The 21,888-nt window shown below is 44.0% G+C and overlaps 1 protein-coding gene and 1 non-coding gene across 3 annotated transcripts in view; both read right to left on the reverse strand.

The window, feature by feature from the left end:
• Positions 1 to 1,956: 1,956 nt before the first annotated feature.
• GRB2 (growth factor receptor bound protein 2) overlaps positions 1,957 to 21,888 on the reverse strand; it is a 63,308-nt gene continuing 43,376 nt past the window's right edge. The window contains exons 3-6 of one of the 2 annotated variants that reach the window (XM_070394594.1): positions 14,172 to 14,269; positions 8,240 to 8,362; positions 4,845 to 5,013; positions 1,957 to 4,060 (exon numbers count right to left, since the gene is read on the reverse strand). In XM_070394594.1, the coding sequence (XP_070250695.1) occupies positions 3,878 to 4,060; positions 4,845 to 5,013; positions 8,240 to 8,362; positions 14,172 to 14,269 (573 nt within the window). In that variant the 3' untranslated portion in view covers positions 1,957 to 3,877. Of the gene's footprint in view, positions 4,064 to 4,844; positions 5,014 to 8,239; positions 8,363 to 14,171; positions 14,270 to 21,888 lie in introns of both variants that reach the window. The other variant, XM_070394593.1, reaches the window with a different exon arrangement.
• Positions 16,819 to 16,947, reverse strand: LOC138995265 (small nucleolar RNA SNORA11). Its single transcript, XR_011468584.1, has one exon. It is a non-coding gene; the product is annotated as a small nucleolar RNA SNORA11 (small nucleolar RNA).

Genomic DNA, 21,888 nt, shown 5'->3' on the forward strand with positions numbered 1-21,888 from the left:
GGGGGGGGGGGGGGGCGGGGCACCTAAGACTGGGTGGTCCTTTAGGGTTTTGACGCGGGCCATTGGGCGGAGAGCACATCACTCATCTGCCTCGGGGCTCTGGCTGGAGGAGGAGCCTGTCACCCCTGGGGCCGCATTTAAGCCCCCCAACTGAGGCCGACTCTGAGCGTGTCCACCCTCTCGTTTGTCAGTGTAAAAGGGCTCAGGTGTGGGGAATCTGCACCGCATGTAACCACAGCGTCTAGGACCAGGGGTGGGCAAACTTTTTGACTCGAGGGCCACAATGGGTTCTTAAACTGGACCGGAGGGCCGGAACAAAAGCATGGAGTGTTTGTGTGAACTAATATAAATTCAAAGTAAACATCATTACATAAGATGGTACGGTCTTTTCTTTTTTTTAGTTTTATTCATTTCAAATGGGCCGGATCCGGCCCGCGGGCCGTAGTTTGCCCACGGCTGGTCTAGGAGTTAGAAGTATTTCCATGCAAGGTGCCCAAATACAATTCCACTTTCATTTTTCCTGGCTACCCGGGCACGTTGGGGAAGTAAAACGTTCTGACTGGAAGACCACCTACCGTAAGCAGGTCAACGGGCAAGTGCAGGAGAGGCGCCGTGAGACCGCCTTGGGGCACCTGGTTGGAGCCAGGGCCACCTTCACGCTGGAAGACGAGCCTCTGTCACAGACTCCTAGGCCGCTAAGTCTGAGGGGCGCCAGGCGGGCGACCAAGCTCCAGCCGCGGCAGGGCCACTCTGCAGAGAGAGCAAGGGCAGGCCTTGTAGCTACTCACCCACCTGTAGCTTTTAGTCATCAGAGGCAGTCGAGTCTTCCCAATCGCTCCCACCCAGATGCCTCTCCAGGAAGTACACACCCACGGCCGGAGGAGGATGCCATCACCAAGAAGCCTATAACCAGACAGACTGCACAAAAGCAGCAATTTCCCCATTAAATTCTGAGGCCATCGGTCAAACAGCGCAGAGCCTCAAGGAGACTGGCAGTGGCTGCCTAAAGTTTTCACTTCATAGCCCCATTTTGGAAATTTCTGCTCAGCTTCGAAGCAGCGGGCCTAGGTGGACCGTGCGACCAGCGGCTCCCCGCAGGCCAGTGCTGGGTGAGTTCCCCTCACGCATGGTCACTGCGGAGAAGGAACTGAAAACGCCCGTCTGAGCTGGGCAGCCACAGCTGAGGTCAGGTGCTGGGCTCTATTTAGGAACTAGACCAAGAATACAAGTGGAAATTCCTTGGGTTTCGTTTCTTTTCCGTTCACTCTCTAAACAAATCTTATTTGTTGGTCTTCTGTAGCCAGTGCTGTGTGGGTGAATGGGCCGAGGCTCGCCCTAAAAACAGACAAGTATGATTTAGCTACTTGGCACACCAAGAGTGCTTTGGCACAGCCTGGCTGGTGTGGCTCAATGACTGAGCCAGGAGGTCATGGTTTGATTCCCGGTTAGGGCCCATGCCTGGTTTGGGGGAGGCAGCCAATCAACGATTCTCTCATCATTGATGTTTCTCTCTGCCCCTCCCACTCCCTCTCTGAAAACATAAAACAACAAAAAAGGCTGCTTTCTGCACAGACCATTCTGTCCTGGCCTTCACTAGTGGGGAGGGGGTAGGAAGGAGAGGAGGTGGGTGAGGGGACAAGAACCAAGTCAGCTGTGCTCTTCGTCCCCACAGTTCCCAAAGTGTGGTCTACGGTTTCCATCAGAAACGCCAAGGACACCTGTTGTGCCCTCCACCCCAATCCAGAGTGTGTGAGGGCGGGGCCTGGAAATCTGCATTGTGGACAAGCTCCCCCAATGTTCCAAGAGCCGAGGTGGGCCTCGCTCCTACGGGGGCCCAGGGACCCCGGTGCCCCCCACCCCAAGGGGCGGGGTGAGTCAGAAATAAGGACATGAGTCCCGACTCCCTGACAGTTTTTAGGTTTTTATCTTAAGGCGAAGGCAAAAAAAGATACAGAGTGAAGAAGTCATTGTAGGTTTATTATTCACAGTTAATCACTAACTACCAAGTTTTATTCGCAGAGTTAAAGGATTAAGTACATAGGTCTTTTTATTTAAACACTGATTTTTTTTTAAATATATACACACAAAACTTAGTTCAGCAAGGCTCCATGATATACACCAATTCCAAAATAAAACAATCACATGGTCCAGGTGCAGAATGCCAGATTCCTTTACCATCAGGGAGGGAGCGAGGAGAGGCCGAATTCTGTCCAGAGGAGCAGCACCTCCTGGGCCTCCGAGTCCGGCTCCATGACCAGAGGCCAGGGAGACTCCGACGACCGCTTCAGACCCAAGGCCGTCACCAGTCACCAACTCCGGGGCCGGCTGTGCTGTGGGGAGGGACTGGGTGGAGAAAGTTCACAAGCACATGGCTCCGAGGGGCAAGCAGCTGGCACAGGAGCAGGACAGAGAGCTCTTCCATGGACTCGGCCTGCCTACATTTCCAGTCTTCCCTTCCTGCTCTCCCTGCTTCTCGGAGACACTGAGTTCTGGGGGGCTGGGGTGGAGCAGCTACACACACAGCCCGCTGTGAATGGAGACAGGAAAACCACCCAGCTGCTTCGTGAACGCTGCCCTAAGGCTCACCTGGGCAGGTTGGGTGGGGACACGAGAGAGAAAAGGCATGAACAGGTACCCCTGGTTTGCAGAGCAAGAAGGATGAAGTGAAGCTCACTTTCCACTGCATCCTGGATGTAGGAACACGGCGCATCCTGACCGAGGGAGAGCGAGTCTAAATTCCTCCGGCTTTCCTGTGTTTGAAACTTGCTGGCTCCAGGGTTTGAGTCAGGGGTCTCTGGGGATTAAGGAGGGGGGCAGACAACACCTGAGATGGCAAAGTCAAGGACGCTGACCCCCTTTCAGCCAGACCCAGTCCAGTGTGGGCAGAGCTGCAGCCTGTCCTCCTGCCCCGGCAGCTGCCACACTGCTCCCTGGGCAGCGACCAGACACCGGCTTCCGCTCCTGTCACCTCCGGGGGCTCACAAGTATTAAAGCCGAACCTGAGCGACTCCTGGCTCAGGACAGGCAGCAGGCCACACCCTCCACTTCTGCCTGCGCCTGCTCTTCTCCACCTGTGCTCCCCCCACCAAGGGAAAGGCATTTACACAGACTAGGCGACACAGGCTGAAAGCTCTGGCCTGTCTTTAACTTATTGTAAACCAAACAAACAGAAAACATCACTCAGAAGCAACCCTTGAAGTAAGGAAAAAGGCACTATGAAAACAACATGCTCAGTGATGCCATCCGGGAGGGAAAGCAATGCCGGAAAGAGACAGGCTTGCAGTTTAACTTTCTCAGGGAGGCATGGGGGCAACCCTCCTTCCTTTTGCCCCCTCTACTTCCAACTTTGACAAAATACATGGTAGGGGGCTGGAGGGCAGAGTCCCTGTCCTGCCCCCTCTGGCATAGAGTAAGCCGTCACTCCCCCACCCTCCGTGTCTCTATGGAAACCCAGCAATGGCTGTTCTTTCAGTCATTCTGACTAAAGCAGACATTTTGCATAGAGAAAATACCAGCCCACTTGGTTTCTTTTCTTTTATTATTGGCATCAGCTAGGACTATATGTGGCATTAAACGTCATGCACTGATGGACAGAAGAGAAAAAAGATGAAAAAAGGACAAAGGAGGAGAACTAGGAGCAGCAGTGAAAACTTGTAATAAAAACTCTTTTTCTTAATTCATAGGTAAGTTTTGGCATTGTTATATCCAACTCCCCCTCCCACCCCCCAAAGTTCCAACCAAAGTGAGAGGGTCACCAGGTGACCCCGCCAGGTGTTCGGAGCTCCTGCTCAGGCTGCTGTTAGAGGCAGCTCATGGATTTAATTCATTTGTATGTGTTTAAATTTTTCACTTTCTTTAAATAATCTCTTCTTGATTCTTAGACGTTCCGGTTCACGGGGGTGACGTAATTGCGGGGAAACATGCCGGTCTGCCCGTGGCAAGCCCCTTTCCACCAGTTGGGGTCTGAGTTATCCATGACGTGGATAAAGTCTCCCCGACGGAACCCCAGCTCTCCATCCTCCTGGGGATCAAAGTCAAAGAGGGCTTGGACGTACGTCGGCTGCTGCAGAGGAGGGGCAGGGAGAAACACACACATTGCGTCCTGAGCGTGGCCAGTCCCGAGTGGGACTGGTTATGGGGGGCCTACAGAGGAGTGCCAACTTTTCTACATTTCCCGTAGTAGATCCCCCCCGCCCCCCTTTATTCGTACATGTTCTAAGTGTACATGGGACAGTGTGACTTTTCACCAATGCTCAGAAATTATTAGGGCAGGTCTCACTTTGGTGGCCAGTTGTGCCGTATTATTAAGCAGAGAGTGGCAAGTGCTGCTTTAAGGGGAAAGAACTTTGGAAATGGCCATCAGGTTTGGTTTAACATCCCAGGATTGGAAAATGCTTCAGTTCCTACCACTGTATCACTTGTAAAATCCTGACAGTTTTATAGGGTCAGAAAGTCCAGAGCTTGACTGAACGAGGTGTGCTCAGCAGGCACATGGTAGGGTTTCAGGACTTGGAATAGAGAAGGGAGAGTGAGCCTCCCTCCCTCCCAGGTAGGACTCTCCGCACAATTTGCTTCCAGGGGAAGGGTATTGGAGAGTGTGTTACAGACCCTCCTTCCTAGGGCTGCAGGTGGGCAACGGGCAACGCAGTGCCCAGAGGAGCCGCCTCTGGAGAAGGCAAACCTATTTTATTTTACTTACTTCAGATTCAAATCTTTGGCATGAATTAAGGGTAACGCTTTGATCACTGAGTGTGGAAGCCCCAGAAGCAATCCTGTGAAGAGGCACCTGCTTGCCTGAGGAGCTGTTTTCATTGCTAAGGATGACCCACCTCTCTGGGGCTTACCTGTGGCACCTGTTCTATGTCCCGAAGGAATATCTGCTGGTTTCTGGAGACGGATGTAGATCTGTGATAATCTACCAGCTCATTCAAAGAATTGAACTTCACCACCCAGAGGAAATACTTTCCAGCTCCATCTCGGAGCACCTTAAAGTGCTGCACGTCATTTCCAAACCTGGGGGAGGCAGGGAATAGAGGAGACCAGGTTAGGGGGCTCGGCCTTGGTTAAGCCCAGGCCACCTGCCCATCAAGGAGGCCACACTCCTCACGGCCCAGGGCTGCCACACAGCACGACTCCTGGCTGGAGGGTTAGGATGCTCACAGAGTTCCCGAGGCCCCTCCATTAGGACTGATGACTCCCAGTGACATCATGAAGCACCCTTGCCAGGCAGGAAACCCTGTCCACCAGTCTAATTCTGAAGACATTTATAAATAAAAGTCCTAAGGAATGGCATGCCCCACATGGTACCAAAGGAAAGAAACAGCCTATTTAAGGCAAGGAGTGTGATTTAATTACATTTTCAAGTGCAAAAAAAGAATGATAATATTAAGAAAAATTAAAATCTTGGGTGATTAAAATAAATAAAATCTTATGTGATTTTTAAAGACTTTTATAAAAGGTGGAAAAGGAAATGAGGTTTGCAGAGGAGAAACTGGACATACGTTCAATAGTTCTCTGTACCTGGGTAAAATCATGTGTTTTGTTTGTTTTTAATAATATTTTTTCATTGATTTTTTTTTCTAAAGAGAGAGAAAGGGAGAGGGATAGAGAGATAGAAACATCAATGAGAGAGGAAGTCAGCCATTGGCTGCTCCTGCATAGCCCCCACTGAGGATCGAGACCTCATTCTGGGCATGTGCCCTGACTGGGAATCGAACTGGCAACCTCTTGGTTCCAGGGTTGGTGCTCAACCACTGAACCACACCAGCCGGGCAAGTCATGTGTTCTATTCAGGGATTTTAGTTCCACTCATGGGGAAAAGGTCTCAGAACAAAATAATCTACTGGGACAACAAATAAAGAGGTCCAGGCAGCCCTCCTGCCCCCTGAAAGGCTCCTCTTCACCTGGTCAAGGTAAGTGCTCCCTTCCACACGGGCCCACCCAGAGCTGACTGAGCGGGATGGCCCACTATCACAGCGCTACGAGGCCAGCACAGCAGCTCCACAAAGGCTCCGCCTATCCCACTCACTGCCCAGCCCTCAAAAGGCATCTAAGAAGGTTTGTTAAATGAATGAAACTAGTCTTTCTTCTGGACCAACAGTCTTAAAGCTAAAGAAACTAAACAACCCAGAAGGTGGCAGCACCGAGCTCCCAGGAAGCCACTGAGGAGATGCAAAGTGTTATGAACAGTAAATCCTCACTTGACCATCGTCCACAGGTTCTGTGACTTTAGGGGACGACTTGAAACAACCCCGATTTTACCATGGGCGGACTGTCTAAGCACGAGTTAAGTTTCAACCACATCTCATCGATGTCATGATGAAAGGCCTGCAGTTCTGCTATTTCAAGCGAGAAAAGAGAAGGACTGGGAGAAAGCTTTATGAGGAAGGACGTATTCAAGGACACTTCTGGCCCCACAGAGTCCATCCACGTGCAGCGAGCTCGGTCCTGAAAGGACCGCAGTGCTTCCCACCACAGACTCACAACATCTTGAAACTAAAGAACGTCTCGGAGACCGGGATTCTTGCACCTCCTTTGGAAAGGTGTTTGTGTTGATCAAGATGGCTGACGACATTGGTTTCAAATCTTAGGGAGGGGTGTGGGAGCCTCCTGCCTGTGCCGTGACCAGTGGCACCCAGACAAGGCCCAGCTGAGCACTACCTGCCACGGGAAGCCCAGTGAGTTTACTGGCTGCTTGCTCTCCTTGTCCGAGACTGTTTCGTTTACAATCGGGTCAGGATAAAATGTAAGGAAAACAGATGATGAAAGACAAATGAAGAAGAAGCACACTGACACTTGCATCTGAGGTGCTCTTCACCAGACCCTCATTTGCATGTGTTTAGTCAAGCACCAAAGCGTGGGGGAGTGTGGGGGTGTTGGGGAAATCTCTGTACCTTCCACTCACCTCTGCTGTGAGCCTAAAACAGCTCTAAAAAATAAAGTCTACTAAAAAAAGCCATTGTTAGAAGAGAAAAACTTATTATTAAATCCAGTTTGACTTTTTCATGTTGAGACTAAAAACTATGCTGGAAACATATCTGTAAGGTATTGTAAATGCCACCTGAAATCACCTCCCATATCTTCACTGAGAAAAAAAAAATTCTAAATTTAAATTTATATTTTAAAAAATCTATACTTTAACCATATATTTGGTCTTAAAATGAAACAAGATATTCAATTAATTTTTGAAACAGAAAAAAAATCTTTACACCTTAGTCAGTTTGGCTCAGTGGACAGAGCATCGGCCCGCAGACTGAAGGGTCCCGGGTTCGATTCTGATCAAGGGCATGTACCTCAGTTTTAGGCTCGATCCCCAGCCCCTGGTTGGGACGAGTGTGGGAGGCAACCAATCCATGTAGCACTCTCACATGGATGTTTCTCTCTCTGTGTCTCTTCCCCTCCCTTCCACTCTCTCTAAAAATCAATGGAAAAAATATTCTCAGGTGAGGATTAACAAAAAATAAAAAGTAAAACAAATCACTTTTTTATCATATAAATGAACTAGTTTGTAAGATTCTTAGGGGCGGGGTTCCTATGATTCTATATTATTAACTTTTAGAAAAGGACTGAATCAAATGCATATGGAAATGACAATTTGATTAAATATTCTTATGTCACAAGTGGGGGCTGATTTGCTTAGAATCTTCTAAGTTCCAATTTATATTCTCTGTGACTCCAGGGTGATACAACTTCCTGCCTTCTCTAGTCGCTGTTCACCAGCTCCTTCCCACATTTAAATTTACCACAGGGAAACGCAAAAAAAAACAACCAACAACACTCCAAACGCCCTGTGGTGACCTTTTAAATTAATGTGACAGGCCTAGGCTGGTGCTGGCAGATTGAAGCTAGATGCTGGGGAGGGGGGGGGGGGGGGCTCAAAAAGGCAGCTGTTAGAGAGAGCTGCAGGATCCCAGAGGAAAGGGTGAGGAGTGAGGAGAGCTGTGTGTAAGGAGACACTAGGGAGTGGTGGGGATTAGGGAAAACTGGCAAGCATGTGCTGTCCAAAGTGCTGCTGCTGTTCAGCTACTAGACTGCTTCCATGGGGAATCGAAACCCAGTGCTGCTAGAACACATTCTTAAGAGGGGCCAGAAAGCTGTATTTTAATGTAAAATCTCCTGATTTGTAAGATACTACCGGTTTGCAACCTTTGGTGTGTGTCATCAGACATCTGGCCTATGGCTTCACAATTCAGGTCATCGGGAGACAAGGATCCCGGCAACCAACGCAGGAAATACTTACTTGACAGAGAGGGAGAAATCCCCAGGAGCGCTCTCACTCTCTCGGATAAGGAAGGCCCCATCATGCCGCTGTTTGCTAAGCATTTCTTCTGCCTTGGCTCTGGGGATTTTGCCAAAAAACCACCTAAGGAAGGAAGGCAAGCCGGTCAACATCTGCTTCCCCAGAAAGAAATGGGATATGCAGCCTCCGAAATGTAACAACACTCCTTGACAGGGGTAGGGCCTCCCTCTTTACCCTTCAGTCTCAACATGCCCAATCACGCTGCTCGTCAGGCCCTCCTTTGAGAGATGGACTATCTCCCTTCAAACGCCTTCCCCTACCCCGCTCCCAGAAAGTGACTCAGAAGGCACTCTTCCTGTAAAGGCAGACACTTACAAATGGGCCTCTGGGGCCAAAGCCCCCTGGGCTCCCAACTGACTCATTGCAAGGCCCCGTGGACTTCCCAGGTACGACTGAAGCAGAGGGGAGACAGGCTCCTTCTTGCTGCCATCTGATAAGGCTGCAGCTTTGCTAAGGTGGGAAATGGGGCAGGAAAGCGGGAAGGCCCAGAGGCTGGAGACAGGGTTACTTCTTATAACAGCCCGAAGGGAAGAGGTTCAGGCTGTGAGAGGGCAGCCTCCACTAGTAACTAGGGTTGGCCTTCCGCTCAAAGCCAGTCTCTGCTGTCCCTGCTCCAAGTTTACTTTTTAGGAGCCATCAGGAACATCGTAATTTATTTATCATGTGCATGGGCAGCTAGTTGCAAAAGTCGATTTTTCATTTGGAGCAAGTTAGAGTCTTTTGCTCTCAATGCTAATTCACCTTGGCGACAAGAAAGAGGGTGAATTCATGGAAAACTGTGTGAGCAACTGGCCTATCACTTACCAGGAGGAAGAGGAGGAGAACACTTTAAAAGCTTAAAGTCACAGCTGCCTAAGTATTTCACATAAAAACCAAACTAATTAAGATGGATAAGCTACGAAAACAATGTTCTCTTTTTAAAGTTGTCTTTAATATATTGTTATGATTATTTTTTAAAAAGCAGCCATGTTTCTTAGAGCTAATGCAGACCTGTCTGCCCTGCCGGTGTGGCTCAGTGGTTGAATGTTGTCCCAGGAACCAAGAGGTTGCCGGTTCAATTCCCGGTCAGGGCACATGCCTGGGTCTCGGACTCGATCCCTAGTGAGGAGAGTGCAGGAGGCAACCTATTGATGATGTTTCTCTCTCATCAATGTTTCTGTTTCTCTATCCCTCTCTTTTCCTCTCTTTCTAAAAGAAAATAAAAATTTAAAAAATCAATAAAAACATGTATTTTTTAAAAAGACCTGTCTGCTTCATTGAACTCCTTACATGGTAATTAACATTCAGAAGTTGCCATTAGTAACCTTTAAACATTCCTAAATCTACCTACATGTGTCTTTCTCATTTTGCTTCTCTAATGCCAAGCTGCTAGGAGCTGGTACAATCTATCTTCCTGCTTCTATGAATAATTCAAGGGTAAGTCCTCCAGTGCCTGGAAGTCAGGCTATACAAGAAAAATCACGTATTAATAAAATAGGACGAGCTCCAGTTATGAAAGGAGAGCTAACAGTATTGAGACCATCTGAATGTTTTCTATTTTAATCTCTGGTACTGTCAAGTTTATAATGTACTCGCACCATAGGCATCTGCCTGGGGTGGGGTGAAGTTACTCCACAGCCACATTCTTTCCTCCTAAACCCCCAAGATCTTCCCAGCAGCAGGCATTTTCTTTCCTTTCCTACTTTTTAAAAGTAATAAATATAAATTAAAATACCCTAGATGTGCATTCAGTAAAAATAATAAGCAAGGCTCCTCGCTCAAACTCCCCAGAGGCCTCAACTGTTGGCAGTTACATGTGTATGTTTTTAGACCTTCCCTTACGGTGCACAGATAGACAGACAAATATGGCTACAGGGTTTTCTTGCCCCCAGTTTAAAATTAACTCAATTTTATTTTCAATTAAAGAACAAAAACTTTAGTGAAGCAAAGTACACTACTAATTGGAATTTTTACAAAGCAAACATACCTTCATTAAAAGCACACAGATTGAAAAATAGAAAATTAGTTGGAGACTTTATTAAGTAAATATTTATTTTGTATCTGCTCCTATTTTCACTAAGCACGTGCTGGGCACACACACACACACACACACACACACACACACATTCCCCCCACCCCCGCCAAGGACGTCCCACAATATAAGGACTATTAGACTATATGAAGAATGTTTTTACTCTGTTACAATATTTAAATATTATCAACCTACATTTCCATAGCATTTTATGCTGTTTATAAATTTGATTAGCCTCTTTTAATGGTGATATTTATTTGTAACTACATGGCTATGTTCAAAAATTTAAAAACTTTTAGAAAGATGGGTTTATACCATCTTTGCTATTATACAAACAGCAAAGGAGAAAGCTAATAGGAGGAGGCTGCTTCTTTTGCAATTTAATTCTTTACTGCACTCCAAAGGCTCCCCCACCCATATGCATTTAATGTGAAAGCACATAGTTGGATCCACCCCCAGTATCTACAGCTCATCCTGCAACACCAATGCCAACAATCACTTTGTAGTCTGTGTTTAATTTGTTAACGCAAACGCTATATTAGGTCATACCCCATTTTAAACTTCCCTCTTCCTAACAAAAACCAAAGGTTTTGGGGTGGGGTGAAGAAGAGGAAGGGAGGGAAGAGGAGAGAAGAGACTGGTACTTTGTGCTCTCCCACAGCTATGAAATGGACACTAACTGTACTTATTGGTATCCAGCCGCAGAGCAGCCCTGTAACATGAAACATGCCTGTAAGACCAACCACAGCATAGGTACAATGCCATGGTCTTGTTTAGCAACCCACTTAGACCGTGGAGTAGATTTTCAGCCAGAGTCTGTGAAGAGCACCTGTACTGGATGCTTCCTTTTTAAAAAATTAATTTCAGAGAGGAAGGGAGAGGGAGAGAGAGAGAGAGAAACATCAATGATGAGAGAGAACCATTGACTGGCTGCCTCCTGCACCCCCCCCACTGGGGGTCAAGCCCACAACCTGGACATGTGGCCTGATTGGGAATTGAACTGTGACTTCCTGGTTCATAGGTCAATGCTCAACCACTGAACCATACCTGACTGGGCTGGATGCTTCCTGATCAATTATTCAATCAAAGTTCTTTATTGTGAGAAACCAGGCGTGAGAGTGACTCTCCCTAAAAGGCTAGCCAACCAATCAGGTCAGTAACCATTACTTTCGAAGAAAGGTAGCCTTTCCTATTATTTTTCTTTTTTAAAAATATATTTACTGATTTTTAGAGAGGGAAGGAGAGGGATCGAGAGAAACATCAATATGACAGTGGAACATTGTTCAGCTGCTTCCCATATGCCCCCTACCAGGATTGAGCCCGAAACCCGGGCATGTGCCCTGAGAATCCAAATGGCAACCTTGCCGTGCAGGAGACACACCCAACCGAGCCACACCGGCCAGGATTCTTATATTTTCTTAACAGTTTAACACAAAAATTACAGTGTGGTGTTCTGCTGAGTTCCCTTTCAGTCTGGAAATATGAAAATGAAAAGGAACTTAAGTTGATTTTGTTATCATTTGATTTAGTGTTGGTGTCAGCAAACCATGGCCCTTGGCCTAAATCTGCCCAGTTTTTGTATGGCCCATAATCTAAGACTGTTTTTAAAACATTTTTAAAGGCTGTTTTAAAAAATTCAAAAGAAGAGGAGTATGTGTCATGACAGAGATTGCATGTGGCCCACAGAGCCCACAATATTTATTATCTATTTATTATCTGCCTTTTACAGGTTAGCCAGCCCTGCTCCATTCTGAGGAAGGACTGAATGAACAGGTTGCACATGCTATTTGGCTTCCATGGATGGAGGGAGGGAGGGTGCACTGCGATCCAAGGAGCCCCTCCCACTCCCGGTAACCACTACCCAACAGCTTCTCCCCTCTCCCCAGTGCATTCCATCATCTGTCCATGAAAAGCCTACACAGCCCCCAAAGCAAACACTGATGTTAAGTGGCTATAAGAATGCAAAGCAGTGCTTAGTATACTTCCCAGGAGTATAAATGAAGACAAATTCTCCAAGAAATCTAAAACAAAAAACTGGTAGTGGTGGTGGTGGTGGTGGAGGCATGGTGAGAGACCCAACTCATATAAGTTATAAGATATAAGACAGTACAAAGTCCAAACAAAAACTAGAATAAAAAGTTTATAAATTAGACTGGTTTTCACCTTGTAAATCATTCAATGAAACTCCTATTGAGCCATTATAAGGTGCCTGTCTTCTGAAGTAAAAGAGATATATTTGAGTGCCTCACAATTTCATTACAGAAATGTCTGTAGGTAAAGGTGTCTTCCCATTTCCAACTGCAGGGAACCCCGCCTTCTGTCCAGGCTCAGGCTTTCTGGGTGTGACCTCTCAAAGAACTTCATATTAACGACATGGAAATTGCATTCGTCCATAATGTAACTACTGCACCTAACTTCCCACACCTAGCAGTCTCTGCCACATAGTAAGAACTGTAAGAGTTACTGACCAACAGATAGCTTTATGGTGAAGCTCCTGCGTCATTTGTTTCATTTTATAGAAAGTGAATAATCTTTTAGAACAGATTCAGTTCCTAAGGTAGCATTTGGCCCACGTTTAATTATTAAGTGGAGGTTACCTCTGAAAAGGGTATATGTATGGGCAGAAACTCATACATTGCTCTAGAGTTTTCTACATTATGAGTCTTTTATAATGAGAACTATATTCATAAATTACTAGCATTGAAATAAAAATACTAGAAGTGTTCCTGATTTGTAGGATAAAGAGGAATAAACTAGACAATCTTAAAGGTCCCTTCTAATTCTATGACACTGTAAGCTCTGTGCAAGATGAGGTAAGCTCTGTGTAACATGATGCAGACGATGTTAGATAAGGTGTGGTTAATATCTTGCTCTAGTACTTGAAGGAAGAGAAATGCTGGTACATTAGAGCGTAACAATGGGGGAGAGGGACAAATGGGCTGATGCTCAAAGTGGGTCAAGTTATCTAAAAGTCTTATCAGTTGTGTTAAACCAAGTAGATAGAAAGAACTTCATGCCTCAGCGGCAGTCTAGTCTGAGCACTGAAAGCCTCAGTTCCCTGACATACTAAGCACGAAAAGACTGCTTTAGGGGTAGGAGCGGGGCCAGTGAGAGAGGTGGTCAGTGAGGGTGGGAGGACAGTGATTGTTAGGGCTCCCAGGGTCCCACTGTGTCACATATCATTATGAACAGGACAAGCTCTAGAAAAAAATAAATGAAAAGAAAAAAGTTCACTGCTCTCAGCAGCTTAAAGTAAGAGAGCATTTTGCTTTCTCTGAAATGGAAACATTAAGCGGAGAGCAAGGCAGTGAGTACAATAAACATTTACTGAGAACCCATTATATGCCGAGCATTGTGCTCTGAGGATACAAAGATTATTAAGATATGGTCTCAGAGGAAAATCAAACGTATCAATATAAAACCCTGTGATTAGTACCCTTTCTAAAACTAAAAAACAAAAATACAGAACTATGAAACATCTGGCCCTAAAGGTTTCTTAGAAAAAGAATTATGGATCTGCATAACTGTTTTATTAGTTGAAGATCACTGATAGTTATTAATAATCAAAAACATATATACTATGATTATGTAACAGTATATAAACTATTGTTTTAAATGAAACAACTGTTTCATTATTGAAAGATCACCAGCAAATACTATTAATCTGAAACATACACTATTTATTATTGATTGTTATATTATCATTATATACTATTATTAACATGAATACGCAAAATCAACATGCTTTGTTAATTCCCTGGGAAGACTGAATAAAAGTATAACATGCATTTCAGTTTAAAAACATTACTGGAAACAAAGCAAGTAGGTCTGACCCTTGGGAGACAGTAGGGGCCAACTTACGGATGTGGTTTCATTTCTATGTAATTCTTGGGAATGAAGCCATCTTTCCCATTGAGTTCTGCCTTGTACCAGTTCTGATCACATTCTTCATTCAAAACCTAAAAAGAAATAAGAAAAAAAAACACACAATCATGTCCTTTTCACTCTTAAAAGGGTAGCCACTAAGGCAATTATGTCGCCGTTAGGTCTGTTTGTAAAAGGTGCTATTTGAAGTATTATCAGGTACATGGATGCAAGAAAATCTTCTTGAAATTTCAAGCATTATGTCAACCCTGAGAGTTAAAAAGAAAAAGGAACTGTCCCTGGAAATGAGAGTTCAGACTCCCAAGCATCTAGCATTAAACCTTCAGCAGAACAGCAGAAGGGAGGATGATGGGGAAAGTAACAGATTAGTTTGGGAGTGAAGATTCTGGAAAACAGCAAACACTGAGTGAACACAGACTCGGAAATGGGACCTGACTACTCCAGGTTTCCAGCTAGTGACTCAGGTATGTTTTCGGATCCCAAACGAGTGTTCTCTCCAATCCTGCTCCGTGAGTTACACGGATAGGCTAGACCAGCGGTCGGCAAACTGCGGCCCCTTGAATGTGGCTCTTCCACAAAATACCACATGCGGGCGCGCATGTACAGTGCGATTGAAACTTTGTGGCCACACTCAAGGGGCCAAAGAGCCGCATGTGGCTCGCGAGCCGCAGTTTGTCGACCACTGGGCTAGACCATGACTCTGTAATCTGTAGAGTATTGTATGTTGCAGGACAGATCTAGGTATAGAACAAAGGCTGTCCTTTGAATTCTAGATTTCTAACAAACAGCAAAGGACAGGAGGCATTTTTTAAAAATATGTTTTATTGATTTTTTTTACAGAGAGGAAGGGAGAGGGATAGAGAGTTAGAAACATCGATGAGAGAGAAACATCGATCAGCTGCCTCCTGCAAAACTCCCACTGGGGAGGTGCCCGCAACCAAGGTACATGCCCTTGACCGGAATCGAACCTGGGACCTTTCAGTCCACAGGTCGATGCTCTATCCACTGAGCCAAACCGGTTAGGGCGGCAGGAGGCATTTTTAAAAAGTTGGTAACTTAAAGGAGAAGATAGAAATGTGAGCCAAACTCCAAAACGGCGAACCCAGAAAAATGCTGATGGACTAGTCAGTGGTAGTCAGTGTACAGTATCCAGCAAAGTTCTAAAAGGAAGTTGGTAAAATTCTTTACAAATGGTTTATTCAAGGTACTGAACAATGCTGTACTCACTGCCAAATTAGAACCTAGATTGCTTCAGAGTGTATGATGTGTATGTATAGGCATTTCAGAGTGAGACAGGACCTTAGATAAGACTGAGAGCTAACCAGCAAATAGCCCAGCATTAAACGAGCCTCACAGATAATTCTCTCAGAACCAGAAGTTATGCCCTGAGGAGTTTTACAACACTGAGGCTGGTCAACCTTTGGCCCTGCCTGTAGGCGACTGAGTTTAAGTGTGCAAGATAAAGTGGTAAATTCTGCCAGTGTGAATTTGAGAGCTCAGAAAAAAATCAGCTACTGGTAAGCCCCATCAGCTTCCGTGGTGAAAACTTGTTTCTTTTTAACATTGCTTTTCCCCTCAAAAAATTTTTATTTTATTTTATTGAATACTATGATGATACAAACTAATATATATTAAATACATTCCTAATTTTAAAGTCTGCATTTCAAAAACAGTAACCTGTGCTGTAGCCAGCAAAGTTGTTCTGTTCTAGACAATTACAAAGTGCACACGGAAGATGATGGTTTGGGAGTGTCTTTAAGGCGCTCCTTGCTACGATGACACTGGCATGTCTGAGCAGTAAGGCTGATCCACCAGCATCACATAAGATGCTGTGACCTCGGGAGGCAGCTGACATCCCACATATGTCACAGCAGACTCAACAGCCTGAGAGCAAAGGCACTATTTTAAAAGCTGCTTAAAACCAAGATTTTATCTACCAAAAAGAAGGGGTTGAGAAAAAATGTGGCCTAGCAATTATATTATAAAGCATTATTTAATAATAATAATAATAATAATAATAATAATAATAAACTTCAGGCTTATGAACACATTTTTCAAAATGTCTTTAAAAGTCCTGAAACGGTGAGTTGTATACTTACTCTAAAGATTTCTTGAAAGAACAGAGGAGAGTCAGGAGGTGATTAAGACCCATTTGGTCATCAAAACAGAATAAGGTAATCACATGAAAAAGGTTACTTTTCAATTAAGGACAACTGTTTTATGGCAGAAGATCATACAGAAACACATTTTTCTTATCATCTTTACCAAGAGGCAAACCTGTCCCTAAAAAGTGCCCACCCCCCATTCACTCACACACACACACACACACACACACACACACACACACTCTAGGGCAATTCCTAGACTTGGTACGAATTCAGAACTATGATTTTCTGCAGAACAAAATTATTACTTGGGCCTGGCTGGCGTGGCTCAGTGGTTGAGTGTTGACCTAAGAACCAGGAGGTCACAGTTCGATTTCCAGTCAGTGCACATTCTCAGGCTGCAGGCTTGATCCCCAGTGTGGGGCATGCAGGAGGCAGCAGATCAATGATTCTCTCTCATCACTGATGTTTCCATCTCTCTCTCCTTCCTCTCTGAAATCAATTAAAAATATTTTTTCATGTATAGGGCGTAATGTCACAGGAAAGTCATAGCATCCTGCCACCTGTGAAGAATAAGCCCAAGTTGCTGTTGGATGTGTTCTACACAGAGGAGCCATTCTTCAGGCACTCTGCTCTCTTCACACCCCAAAAAATATACTTAAAAAAAATTATTGGAGGGATATTGGGGGGAGGGGATAAGAACACATATCTAATATCTTAATCAATAAAGAAAAAAATTACTACTTGGTGTTTAATATGCTTTTCTCCCCCCAAGAATGCAGGAAAATATGGAATTAATGTGTTTGTTAAAAAAAAAAAAAAAGCCCAGCCAGTGTGGCTCAGTGGTTGAGCATCAACCTATGAACCAGGAGGTCAATGGGAGAAAAAGGGAGACATCTGTAATACTTTCAACAATAAAGATTAAAAAAGAAAAAAGAAAAAAAGAAATGTCCCTGCTAACTGCAGGCCACCCTGGGAGTCAGGGGCCAGGTCTGCCCATCCACCCGCTCCACTGGTACATCAGCTTTCACATGCAAGCCTTGCAGTTAGGATGGCATAATTTATTTTTTTTAAAATATATTTTATTGATTTTTTACAGAGAGGAAGGGAGAGGGATAGAGAGTTAGAAACATCGATGAGAGAGAAACATCGATCAGCCGCCTCCCGCACACTCCCCACTGGGGATGTGCCCGCAACCAAGGCACATGCCCTTGACCGGAATTGAACCCGGGACCCTTCAGTCCGCAGGCTGATGCTCTATCCACTGAGCCAAACCAATCAGGGTAGGATGGCATAATTTAAAAGATATTTTTAAAAGTAAGTTTTATTCACGTTTAAAACAGCAAAGGGCACAAATTAACATAAGTGAGTCTACTGTGGAGCAGAGAAAGGGCCAGAACTATATGTGGACGAGTCTGCACCTATCTACAAAGACTGTTTAATTTGCTATGGTTTTAGATGAACGCTCACATCCCTCACAAGTGATTTTAAAAGCCTGGTTAGAGTTCTGAGAATGAGGAAGCTGCCCCTGCCACCATTTCCCCACGACAGAAGGCAGGCAGCTTACTGTGCACTCGGTCAGTACCTCTTAACAAATAAATGGCTGAGTTCAACAACCAATTTTCATTCAGTTTTTGAAAATTCCAAGGAATGTTTTTAGCTATTACCCCACAGCTGCATGTTCTATTCCAACCTGCATTTTCCTTCAAGTTATGACTTTGAAGCCACACAAAACACTTTGGTTTAACGGAAGCAGATTGATCAAGAGATGAGATTACGAAAGGAGGAAGAGAGAAGTTTCGATGAACAAGTTTTTCACAGCCCCACAGCCCCCAAAATACAGAGGGAAGCAGAAAATAACACAGTGAGACTTCAGGAACCCCTACAATGCTGACTTACCATCGTTACTCTATGGGAAAGACATTCTCAGAAATAAAACTGTCTTCCCAGGGACAGCTCAGAGCAGTGGCTGCCAACCTTTCGGACCTCACGGACCACTGGTTGGTGACCGCTGGCTCAGAGCATTCCACATGTCTACTTGTCTATAGTATGTGATTCTGGTAACATTAATCGCTCCTGCCCCTGTCCCTCACTCCAACCTGAGATTGTTCTAAAGGCAATGCAAATTCCCATCTACACCAATACCAAATAGAAACTTTCCATATAGTTAAAAAAGAAAGAAAGAAAGAGAGAGAGAGAGAGAGAGAGAGAGAGAGAGAGAGAGAAAGGAAGGAAGGAAAGAAAGAAAGAAAGAAAGAAAGAGAGAGAGAGAGAGAAAGAAAGAGAGAGAAAGAAAGAGAGAGAAAGAAAGAAAGAATGAGCTAGAGGTCAAAGGTTTAGGTCTCTGACCCATTAGGAGCACAGGACACAAGAGGATGAACACACAGGTCCAAACTCCATTTTCATCAACAATGAACTACATGTGACAGTGTGCAAATGACCATTCTCTACATTTTGGTTTACCCAGCTATAAAGTGGCAACACTACCTGCCTCCAGGGCCACCGAGCAGATTCCATGAGAAAATGTAATAGCAATCAGCACAGAGCCACACTCAAGCTGTCCTAGTGGACACGGACTTCCCCATACTTACTTTGTTGCACACATTAGCACTAGTATTAGAGCTAACAGAACACGGGGGCTCTGGGGGCTGAGTTTCACCTTCATGAAGTTAGGGATGGTTGATGTAATGCTGCCCATGAGCACTGACAGCCACATGGTAACACAGGACGAGGGCCCTGTTTTATTTTGAAAACACATGATTCTGTGCTGACTCACAAAAAGATTTTAAATGCAGAATTCAAGGATTACAATAGTTCATTCCCTTCCTCTCCCTTTTATACAATACTGGGAGACAAGAACTGCACTTAATATTCTACACAAATAATAGAAAAAGGTGTCTTTTAGTAAAATGGTAGATAAATAAGTATTTTGTTTGTAGGTTGCTGTCTTTTGAAATATTAGGACATTTTCTTGCCTGACTAATCTGTAGACAAACAAATAAGAAAAGGAATCATGATTTTTTTCTTTGTTAAAAACATAAGCTGTACAGTTGTGGAAGAGTAAGTAGTCCCAATAAACCTTTCAACATACACTCTAATTCTAACAGCTTGCAGAGGTTCAACATTTCTTCAGGGAAAATTATTCAAAGTTTTATCAATTTGTGAAGCAATTTGTAAAAAGCATTTGTGCAGGAAAGATGGAAACAATTACATATTTAAGTTCTTACACACAGAAAATCCCAAAATACCACTTATAGCTGGTCTCTGCATCACAGAATTCAACATAAGCCGGCGAGGTTTCCCCAGCTCTTCAAAGATCAATCAACCCCACAGAAAAAATACTGATATACTCCTATGACTTACCGAGGCTTTTTAAAGACTTAATCTCTAAGAAAAATTCTCTAGGCCCTGGCTAGGATAACAGCCCTGGAGAGCCATTTAAAATCAGTCTCTTCAGATGCCCGCTGTATACTATATTAGAGACTATTAGAACACTCTTTAACTACTTAGGCTCCCTTAGTACGGATTACTGACTTGGCCTCAAACTACATTGATTCATTGCTAACATTTTCAATAAGTGCTTTATAATCACCACCTCCATCTGTTACAGTTTTTGCTCAACATGAAAAACATCTTGGCTACGCTGCCTGTCTACTGTGTGCCAAATCATGAAAAACACCCACACTGCAGATAAGTTATTCTGAATTCTAATGATGAGATGACCAACTTAAAGGTAGTTTAATAATTAAAGTTCCTGGTCCTACCAGAAACCTCAAATTGTTTATCCAGGCACACAAAGAGCAACAGTTCTCAAGTTCACATTGCCAGGCCAGTCACCATGCTAAAAAAAAAAAAAAAAAAAACCACCACAGAAAAGATACGCCAAGCACTGTTTGACCCAGTCAAGACTTCTGATAGGTAGTTGGTCCTTAAAGACCAGAAATTGAGAAGAAATAAGATGCATTTTTGAAGTTTTAAAACTCTCCTAATATTGGCAGGTTTATAAAATTGTGTGTAAACATCAAATTATGCTGTTTTATTAAATGGTTTAAGGAAAACCTATTCATTTAAAAAAGTATTTATGTAATGATATGAAATCAAGGGGGTAGTTTACGTTATGGTAATGACTTCTCTCAGCAAAAGTATAATACATATGCCATGTTCCGTTTGAAATTGGTATTTCCACATGATTCATTTCTTTTGGGATCCAGGAGTCCTAAATCCTTGATTTTTTAATGCTATTTTCTTTTAGGAAACAATTCTATTTACCAAACTAAAGAAGTCCAAGTGCATTTTTGGTCAAGTCTACCTTCTGATTACTAGTGACAGACACGATGGTGAGAGGTGCTAAGGTTTGCCCTTGAAACAATTTTAAAAGGAAAAGAACGAAAAGAGGGAGGGAAGGAGAGAGGGGAAGGGAAAAAAAATCCCCAAATTCCCAAACTTTCCACTGGTAAAATCATTCATCACTTTTATACGGCTGCCATTTGAATAGTACCTCCTTTCCTGTTGCCCAAGCTAGATTTTTCTACCCTCTCTAAGCAGCCACTATCAATGGGGAGGAGTTTGAAGAGGGAACACTGGATCAAGAGACCAAGGCCCACCAAATGTCCAGGCATCATAGTTTAAGGCTGAATTGGTTTTACCTCAATCTATTTAGTGCCCTAAATCAGTTTCAAATACCATTGTTTTTCCATTAAAAAGCCTTAACCCAAATTATCCTTAGCTTGGCTTTCCAGTTTATGTAATTTGGCCATGACCTATTTATCTGTCCTTCTCCCCCACTACTTCACTAAAGTGAACTCTTCAGTTCAGTTAAGCCAGTCAACTTCCCAGCCTCTAAGCACAGTGTATTTCCCTCATGTTTTCCTTCTGGTTGGATTGTCCTCTTCCTTAGATATTTAGATCTTTCAAGATTCAGTTCAGAACTTACAACATGTCTGGTCACTTGTCTCAGTTTCACCTTTATAGTATTTAATGGAGGACCATGGTCATTAATAACATATAATTCCTTGTGACATCTTTACTACCACTATTTTGTACTAACCAAATTCAGGATATTTCTTTTCTGATAAATAAACCAAATTGGATATTCTTATCAATTTCTCCAGATTCAGTTGTCAATAAGAAAGCTGTTCATGATATTTTAAGAAAACAGGAAGGTTTGCCCTGGCCGGTTTGGTTCAGTGGATAGAGCGTTGGCCTGCAAACTGAAAGGTCCTGGGTTTGATTCTGATCAAGGGCATATGCCTGGGTTGTGGGCTCGATCCCCAGTGGGGAGTGTGCAGGAGGCAGCCGATCAATGATTCTCTCTCATCATTGATGTTTCTATCTCTCTCTCTCCCTCTCCCTTCCTCGCTAAAATCAATAAAAGTAAAAAAAAAAAAAAAGAAAGAAAACAGGAAGGTAGTTCACATTTATGTGTTATTATTCCACCCAGATAGACCTAGAGGCAGTGAAACTTAAATGCACAGGCAATACCCCAAAACAAACTCTTTCTACCAAAGGGGTACCAAGAGTTTCCATTCAAAATAACTGTCGTTTGTGTTTTGTTGACTCAAGGAAGACATATTATTTTGGTGTAGTTG

This window comes from Myotis yumanensis, unplaced genomic scaffold, assembly GCF_028538775.1.
Source record: "Myotis yumanensis isolate MYYU_CA2020_CCGP unplaced genomic scaffold, mMyoYum1.0.hap1 SCAF_16, whole genome shotgun sequence".
In the NCBI taxonomy this organism is placed as follows: Eukaryota; Metazoa; Chordata; class Mammalia; order Chiroptera; family Vespertilionidae; genus Myotis; species Myotis yumanensis.